This window comes from Filicampus tigris, chromosome 20, assembly GCF_054856515.1.
Source record: "Filicampus tigris isolate MCC_2025a chromosome 20, RoL_Ftig_1.0, whole genome shotgun sequence".
Lineage (NCBI taxonomy): Eukaryota > Metazoa > Chordata > Actinopteri > Syngnathiformes > Syngnathidae > Filicampus > Filicampus tigris.
This window is the reverse complement of record NC_141236.1, coordinates 8,666,174-8,674,970: the sequence shown is the minus strand read 5'-3', so window position 1 is coordinate 8,674,970 and position 8,797 is coordinate 8,666,174. Positions and strand designations below refer to the sequence as shown.

The 8,797-nt window shown below is 42.4% G+C and overlaps 2 protein-coding genes across 2 annotated transcripts; one reads left to right on the top strand and one right to left on the bottom strand.

The window, feature by feature from the left end:
* On the top strand, window positions 1–4,359 carry selenol (selenoprotein L). The gene is made up of 9 exons (XM_086019241.1): window positions 1–151; window positions 482–560; window positions 655–708; window positions 1,202–1,247; window positions 1,326–1,456; window positions 2,375–2,489; window positions 2,572–2,694; window positions 3,153–3,290; window positions 3,681–4,359. The coding sequence occupies exons 1-9, from the start codon at window positions 46–48 to the stop codon at window positions 3,945–3,947; spliced, it is 1,059 nt and encodes a 352-aa protein (XP_085875367.1). The 5' UTR covers window positions 1–45; the 3' UTR covers window positions 3,948–4,359.
* A 66-nt stretch (window positions 4,360–4,425) lies between these two features.
* c20h1orf198 (chromosome 20 C1orf198 homolog) lies at window positions 4,426–8,782 on the bottom strand. The gene is made up of 6 exons (XM_086019240.1): window positions 8,443–8,782; window positions 7,465–7,515; window positions 7,011–7,133; window positions 6,273–6,440; window positions 5,773–6,111; window positions 4,426–5,318 (listed from the first exon to the last, which is right to left on the bottom strand). The coding sequence occupies exons 1-6, from the start codon at window positions 8,746–8,748 to the stop codon at window positions 5,262–5,264; spliced, it is 1,044 nt and encodes a 347-aa protein (XP_085875366.1). The 5' UTR covers window positions 8,749–8,782; the 3' UTR covers window positions 4,426–5,261.
* Between the last annotated feature and the right edge of the window lie 15 nt (window positions 8,783–8,797).

Genomic DNA, 8,797 nt, shown 5'->3' with positions numbered 1-8,797 from the left:
TGGGAGTTATTCAGAAGTGTTCCAGGAGAGGACTGCAGGCCGGGCATGGAGGAAGACGTGATCCTGGAGGAGGAGAGCCTTAGTGCCGCTTTGAAGCAACTGGTCAGCCTGGGCAATGTTCTGCTTGAGCAGGCCAAGAAGGATGCGGAGGGTAGGACGAATAAAGTTGTTTTGGTCCATTAAATGCTCAACAAATTCACATACGTTAACTGTGTTGTTTGAGCCGCTATTTTTTAATGCCATTCATGCTACATAGTAAAGGTAATTTTCAAAATGGGCTATATGACACGTGTTGCACGTGTTTGTTGTTTATTTTTCATTTAGTTTTCGTTTTTATGAAAGCACCATAAACTCGGATGAAATGTCAATAAAGCATGGGTAATGTTGCCTTGCTTCTTCATGGAGGATTGCAGATTGTCATTTCCATCGCTTTCTCCACTTAACGAATTCCAAAGAAATAAGTTTATGTGTTCTCTTAAAGTCTCCATGGAGGACTTTGTCCCATACAAAATTGCCACTTTGTTGGGCCTGATCGCAGCCGGAGCAAAGTTCTATAAGAGGTGCGCTTCATTCGCTCTTGTGGTAACAAAGTGACTAAATAAAAAAAGAGGTAAGTTTTGTATATTAATGATGTGTTCTCTTGCTCTTTCTCAGCATTGGAGTGAAGAAGAAGAGCGAAGCCGAGGCCGCCTGGCAGAAGCTGTATGGGTAAATTTAAACAAACAAACCAAAGGTTGCAGATAGATTGTCAATGTTCCACTTGGTTTCAGTATGTTTATTATCACCACGATAACACATTTATTGACCGTCACAGGCTTGTATGATTTGAAGGAGACACATCATGCATTTTTTTTTTACACACAAAAAATTCAAATGCTTTTCTAAAAATATCCAAAGGATCTCCAATTAAAATGATATTTTTACCTTAAAAAAAGTCATTCAAAACATTTAATAAAAACTATTTCTGCCTATGTCACTATAAGTTCAATTTATTGTTCTATGGTCATCATCGCAGTTCCCCCTCCTTGCATCATACAAGAAACACAAATAAATGCTAACTGGAATCATACATGAGACCATTTTGAATAAATTTGGTTTGACTTTTATAGACACATATTGGTTCAAATTGCACTTGCATTTTGGATGTGCTAATGTATTTGCAATAATCAGTAATCCAAAGTGCTTATTTGTGTTTTCACAGCCATGCAGCAGTGAGAGAACAGGTGGAGGAGCTGCTCCAGCTCCAGGTTTGTACCAGGGAAAATCCACACTCTTTGTACAATTGCTCCTGCTTGAACAAAGCGTGCATGTATGTCTCTGTACAGAGCGAGTGGGACTCCTTCTTGGAGCACGTGGACCGAAGTCTTCAGTCATCTTGTGCTCCTGTAACGTCAGGAGGACAAACAGTGGACATCTTTAGCCCTGGAACTTTGTTGACTGATGGACGCAGTGGAAAGTGAGTATGTGCACCCCCATTTCAACCCTTGTGGCAAAGTTAGCACACTCCTCTAAAACTTAAAAAGCCAGTTTAGCCGATAGCTATGAAAATTTAACGTGATGTAGCAGTCTTTTCCCCAAAGCATTCTAAGCATGCGTCCTGCCCTATCCTACCCGTAGGGTTTTGTTGACCTCAAACGTCAAACTAACTTCAGCTAGCTAGTAAAATGTTTTCTTTAACTTCACTTAGCCTTTAAAGCGGAAGTCAAACCTAAACATATTTTTTTCAAGAATATATTCCCAGCAGGCCCACTAGTTGAAACACGGCATTATGATTAATTTTGCATTTGTGGAATATAAGTTAAGCAACAAAATACACGCGTTTTTAGCCATCTCTGAAGCGGCCATTTTGTCTTCTGTAGACTGAAAATGACATCACAACTGCTCACAACGACCAACCACGCCAGAGCTGTTTTCTGAATCTGAGCCGCGATTGGTCGTCGTGAGCAGTTGTGATGTCATTTTCAGAAGACAAAATGGCCGCCCCTAGAGATGGCTAAAAACTAGTGAATAAACACTTATTCCACAAACTCAATATTAATCAGAATGCCCTGTTTCAACTAGTGGGCCTGCTGGGAACATATTCTTGAAAAAAAATGTTTGCGTTGACTTCCGCTTTAAGTTATTGTTAGCCATTTAACCACATCTAGTCAAGTAGGTTTAGTTGGCCATCTGCATTACTTAGGCTAAGTTATCCAGCTTGCTTCACTTTGGCAGTTGAACGTGATTAGCCAGCTAGGCACATCACATTTTGTCGATGAATCTTGGTTTGATCACTGGTAAGTTCTAACTAGTTTAGTTGTGTTCGGTTGTTTTTCTATTGTGTGTGTGTTTGTGTGCATGGTCAAGTTTAAATGTGTTGTTGTTGCATTTGAAGGAGTGTCACCCTGGATCACTATCGTTCTCCGGGGCAGAAGCTTCTGCTGGTCCTCATCAGACACTTCGGATGACTGCCGTGACGCGACCATGTGGCCGAGCTGCAGGGCAGCAGGGTCAGTTCGCCCAGAAATAACCAAATAAACATACAAGTTATTCAAATGAAATGTTTTTAACATGTTTTCTTGTGGTCTGCAGGCTGCCCTTGAGGCTCGGTCTGTCAGGGTCGTGGTGGTGTCTTTTGGGGCCCTGGAGGGGGCTCGTTTGTGGCTGCAGCAGACTGGATGCTCCTTGGACTTAGTACTGGATCCACACAGGAAGGTTTGCAACCATCACAAGTTATCTCCTCGTTACCTGAACTTGATTACAGCTAGGGCTAGGCGATTATTGGAATCTATTTCATCCATTTGTATGAATTTTTTATTAATCGCCATCTGTAATTCAAAGCGTGACTGCTCTGCTTCCTCTAACAACATTACTGCAAACACAGAGGAGCTTGTTTACAAAATCACTGTCAGTGTTGCCAACTTTTTAGGACCACTCTAGAGTCCATTAAAAGCAACACCAACAATTATCGACTTTAAAATGCAACATCGGCACATTGGTTTTTTTTGTATCACAACAAAGAAGCCATCCAAAGGCAATCTTGGAGTCAATGGCACTGAACATGGGTCAGGAATTCTGACTTTTGTGGGGGGTGAGTGGGGAATCGCTTTATTTTAGGGCCGGAATATGACATAGCCCTAATTCCAGCTAAATAGTTGTCTTGTTGGTCACAGATCTACCGTAGCTTCGGACTGATCTCATCCTGCGCTAAAGTCATGAACTTTGACTCCATGCTCCGGTATTCCGAGTACCAAGCTGCCGACAGAGACTTCCCAGAATTCCCCATGCACATGCTGGAGGACATCTACCAGGTACAGAAGACCTGAGCCGAGATTGTTTGGGTTTTATCCGACTCTTGTAGCAGGTAGCCAGTTGGCCTCACTTAGTCTGTTTGCCCCTTAACTTAGCCCATTGAGTTTACTAGGCTAGTTAATGCCTTTTAGCCAACTAGGCATTGCTATCCAGTGAACCACAGCTAGTCAGGTATGTACAATTCACCTGTTTTACTGCAGGCAGCTAGCAAGGTTTTTTTAGCCAAATCGCTATAGTCTGACAGTTTGTCAACTAGGTAGAATTGGTTATTTGTCTTCCGTTAGCACGCTTACTTCATTTTCTGAGTTCATCTGGATTTTTACAGCATCGGAAAGTTATCAATTAACTTCATTCAGCTATGTAGTGTAAGCCACTCTGCTCAATTCCAGATGGGAGGTGATTTTCTGCTCAGCGGTACCAACAAAGTCCTCCTGTCCCACCCAAGCAAATACCCGATGGACCGACCCACCCTCAGCGACATCCTGCGGACAGCATCCGGCTCGACCGAGCTAGTCGCGCAGGAAGCCAGCGGTAGTGGCACTCCGATACGCACCCATGACGTCATGCCTCGCACTCACGACACCGTGAAGAGGTGTGACCGATGCCAAGCTGTGCGGATTGGCCGCCCGTTACTTGCTGTCAGGTCCTTGTTGTAGCTTAAAGATGAATGATTATGAACGCCATTTGAGCACTCAATCCTTAACGTTGATTGAGTGTAAGGTCCATATACTAGTGGTAGTATGCTCTTTGTACTCACTAGTAGGGCAACTTTGGCATAACTACTGTAGTAGGACAACACGTTAATACTGTAGTGGTGCTAAGCTATGCACTAGTAGTGGAAAAAAATTCACTTGTATCAGTTATAATATAGTTATCCGACTAGTGCACTAAATAGTCTTTCTATTGCGGTCAAAGATCTTATTAGTACATAGACCTTAAGATGGGTTTAAGGATATTGAATACATTTTCAAACTGCTTTCCACAAGCAATGCACTACCCATCTTAATGTAACACTGTTATTAGCTTTGCTTCAAGCGAGGTAATCTCGAATAAATATTTTTGCCAGTGTGTATATTTTCATTTATTGTGCACTTATACATTTATAATTTCGACAGTAAAAACAACACAAAAATGTACTTTTTCCCGATTTTCCTTTATTGTAAATGTGTGACTTCAAAATCACAGAATGCAAAGCGAGCGCACATGCATGGTGGTCCTGAAAACCAGTGCCATACTATCTTCTCAGCTAAAAAGTTCTCTAGTGGCATTTAGGACACGTCGCAACATAGCCTTTAAAAAGACGTCTTGTGTAAAGATGCAGACGAGCATGCGACGTGATGCTAACTCGCGTGTGATTGGTCGACACAAGGCTACAAAAGTACCTGATAAACACTCATCCAAGATCAATAAGTGTAACATTTAAATGAGGGATAAAAATAGCACTAAACAGACAGGGTTGTTTACTATGCTGTTGCCATGACAACATTTGCCGAACTGTAATATTTTGGCCCTCAGTTGAAACAAAATGTGATATGATTTTATAAGCAATTTGCTCTCATTAGATTAGCAAAGGCAGTTAGCATCTGGCTAACAAACAACAAAGGCTTTATGGCATTTTTACATGCACTAGCAAGAAGAAATTATTCTGATAGTTAGCTAATTACTAAACATGAGCTAAAGTTGTTGCCATGTAGTTATTTTAACGGATTTTGCACTAAAGAGAAAATCTCTCTAATGTCTGAAAATGGTGGCGCTCACTAACACCAATCAAGTTAACAGATACTGATGCAATTGGCTTGACAAAGGTCCGGTAAAGGAGTCTAGAGGATAGGCAGTGTGAAGCAAGAAGTGTTCAAAACAACAAACAAACCCAAAATAAAAAAGGCAAAATTGGGGCATGTGATTGGATGATGCGAATGTTGGTGAACTAGCGATGACGTCATCCAGCAGCCCCGTCTTTGCTGCCGTGTTTACCAGTTGTCCAGGAAGTCGAATCCTGTCTTCAGGATGTTGTTGCTGGTGTTGAACTGCAAGGAGAGGACATATTAGTAAGTAATTGAGATGATGGACAATTATGACACTATTTCGGTTTTGATAACAATAATAATAAGCTTAATTTTATAGGGCTTTTCAAGGGACCCAAGGATGCGCATCAATGTTGACGAGTAGCTGACATTGGCTGGGTTGACAGCAAACAGCAGCGTAATGGAAGATTTCAGTGGAGGCCCTGTAAACTCGACAACGCTCCCTGCCGGAGGTGTGATTTTTGAGCTAACATCGCTTTTCTTTGGCTCAAAAGCTAAAATAGGAAGCTAATGTAAAGAGATAAAGCCGGAGATAACATTAAACGTGAACTTTAATGATACCATTGGAGGCTACCTTCTGATAATATTGAAAGCTAAGATTCAAGCCAACATTGGAAACTAACTATGCTAACGTTGTCTTCCTCTAATAGAATTTAATTGTTGCATTCAAGGTCACCTGGGGAAAAGCAGGACTACCAGCTGAGACATCGTCCTCTCTTTCCTTGTTGGCGGGGAGAGTGGGGCTCTTGACAAGGGCGCTGGGGGTGGGGAACACCTCGTCCACAGTGTAGCTGACAACCGGCAGAGTGCTCTGCGACCGTTCCCAGCCCGCCACCGATGACGGGACGCGAAGCGGAGGGACGGGGCTTGGCGAAATAGAGATGGCGGCGGGAGCCGGGGGTGCGGCGACAGGGGGCTGTGGGGCAGGAGGCTTGGGCGCCCGTTGCTTGGCCGGCCTGGACAGCGCCAGAGAGTGGGGGTCCGGCTCCGGCTCTTTGGCGGGAAAAGACGTTTCCTGTGGACAAACACAGTGAAGCTCTATTCTTAATACGGACCACCAAGCTTTTGGTATGCTGTAATATTTACCGTCTTCATTTTCCTTTTTTTTAAAATTAAAAATGGTTATTCAAACTTTATTACAGTGGATCCTTGCAACCCAGTTGACAAGCGTCTCACCTGGCGCAGGTACGAGGGAAGCGACTTCTCTCCTTTCTCCAGGGATTTGATCTGGCTGGGTGTCAGTGACTGAAAGTCTGCTTGCTCGCCCTCCAGTCGCGAACGCTCGGCGCTGATCTTCCAGAAAGCAGACTCCTCCTCAGGACGCCTGCTCTCGCTCACCAACACCTTGGTAAGACACATGGCAAGTCCTTTTAAACTATGCTATACTACACATCTGGCCGCAGACAGCCAGCAGCCTGTTGCAGCATGCGGCGACCCACTTTTCACTTTTCTTTCTTTCTACCTTAGTCTATTTTTGCCCCCAATAACTTTTCTTTGTTTGTTTACAGTGCTTCACTTGCAACCACAATGAGCTACTGCCTTTTTCGCCTCCAACATGGAGCTGGCCAGCATCTTCCCAACAATGCATCCCGGAAGAGACATGAAGAGGGAAGAGAGCAGGCACTTAGGTTAGTTAGGTGAGACAGATAACTGACTGGTGCAGGATTTGAAACGTTCTTTCCACTGATCATTATTTGGAATGTGAGGCGACTCATCAACAAACAGGACAGACAAACGGCTGTTAGAAAACTGCAGTTGTTTGTTTAGTCAACTAAAATTAAACTTGAAAATTAAAACTATGACTAAAACTGTTTTGTCAAAATTAACACTGCATATCTTTTGCACAAAAATCCGGAGCACAATGTATTCAAACTCAAAGAAGCCACCGTGAGGGGAAAAAAAACCATTCAGTACCTTGGTTCCAGTTGCACTCTTGCCAATTTGAGTGGAGTGAGAGGTCTTTGCAGGTTTGGTGTCCCCCTGAGAGAGAAGAATTCCCTGGTCGGGGCCCGGTGTCAAGCTGAATTCCAGCTGGCTCTGAAAGACCATGACAAAGCTTTCAGGGTTTATATTAGGCTGGAATGAGGGCTGGTTCACTGCTGCCCTTAAAACAAGCCAATTCCACCATGGAAAGAAATAATGTAAACATTTGTATATGATTCCCCATCTTTGGGGTATTTAGACAGAAGAAAGTCAAAAGAAGGTGAAATTAAGTTGACCTTTTAGGGTATACAGTATTTTAGGTTCATTATCCAATTTCCCGTGTCACAGACCCCTAACATTTTATGGGGAGTATCAAGAACTGTACAATACATGAAAGAAATGTGCAATAATATAATCCTCCACAGTTTAAATGTAGCATGTTTACCTTGGTTTCCCAAGAGAAGGGGGCTGAATGCTCATCTTGCCATGTGATATCCTGAACACAAAATAGTTAACACAATATTACACATTTTAGTCCATATGGTGATTTTAATCTGTATGTAATACAATAATAAGGTCATGACTACGAAGAGGCCTACTGACTGAAAGCCCCTTGAAAGTTGTGATTGATCATTTACTAGCACTAAACACTATATAATAGGGGCTGACCTAGTATTTGTTTAATTTTACAACAGAGAAAATAATTGAAAAACGATCATAGGTGTAGATTTACAAAATGTCGCCCACTGTTTTGGGTTGATATGAAAGAAATTTTGTATTTCAGACGTACAAAAACATTTTAGTTGCTCGTTTTTTTTTTTGTTTACTTTGCACAGTTTTTACATGTGTGCTGAATGTTGTATTTTTCATGTTTCATTGAAATGTTTTATTGAATTGTCATGATGGTTTCTGATTATTAAATGGGGGGAAATACTCGGGTACTTCTTTAATTACTTCATTGGCGTCGCATAATTACAATGTAGCCAATCAACATGGACCTAAGATAAATAACAATACATTTTGAAAAAAAACATTTATATTGTTTTTAGTTATGCACAAAGTAATACAAAGCACTTTTTATTTTGTTAACTTAAATTTGTTTCGATGACCTGATCAGTAGGTTTGTCCAGCATGTTGGCTGTAAACAAAACGTGTCGACCTCCAATATGGCGGTGCGTGACGTCACCAGAAAACTAATTGATGCTCACTACCACTCAAAAAGCACAAAAAAAGGCTAATTCATTACCGTATAACGTGAACTATTAGTGACTAGATTTAAATTAAAACACAGCCAAATAAAACTTCCAAGGCAGAAACCACAAGCTAACATTATCCACTGCTACGTGGCTAGCGGTTAGCAAAGCAGGTAGAATGGCCTAAAAACTCTCTGGTTTTAATTCCCATGGCGACCGTTTCTAGGCACCTCTTCCCCAAAATGGACAATCTTCTGTCCCGTCTCTATGAGGAGCTTGGGGTAGCAGACCACTTCGTCCCGGTCCACCCGGTGCATTGCATATCGGGATCGGATGTGCGGGTCCATCATGCAGTTGTCGATTGCGTTGTCCTGCTCTTGCGGTGACATTTTGTCCCACGTCGAGCCGTGCTGGTTTTTTATTTTCTCCCGCTCCTGCATGATCTTCTTGGCCATGGAGTTGATGGACGAGAAGTATTGGAATTTCTTCTCGTCCATGTTGTGGGCTTCGAGCCCCGCGACAGACGCGGCGGCCATCTTGTATGTCTTCCAGCTGTTTTTTGTTGTGGGAAGGGAAACGTCACTT

Excerpts from the sequence above, each read along its gene's own strand:
- c20h1orf198 (XM_086019240.1), bottom strand. The coding sequence starts at position 8,748 with ATGGCCGCCGCGTCTGTCGCGGGGCTCGAAGCCCACAACATGGACGAG. Across the intron at positions 7,516-8,442 it reads TTGTCCATTTTGGGGAAGAG|GATATCACATGGCAAGATGA; the intron begins GTGCCTAGAAAC and ends TTTTGTGTTCAG. Across the intron at positions 5,319-5,772 it reads GTAGTCCTGCTTTTCCCCAG|TTCAACACCAGCAACAACAT; the intron begins GTGACCTTGAAT and ends CTCTCCTTGCAG.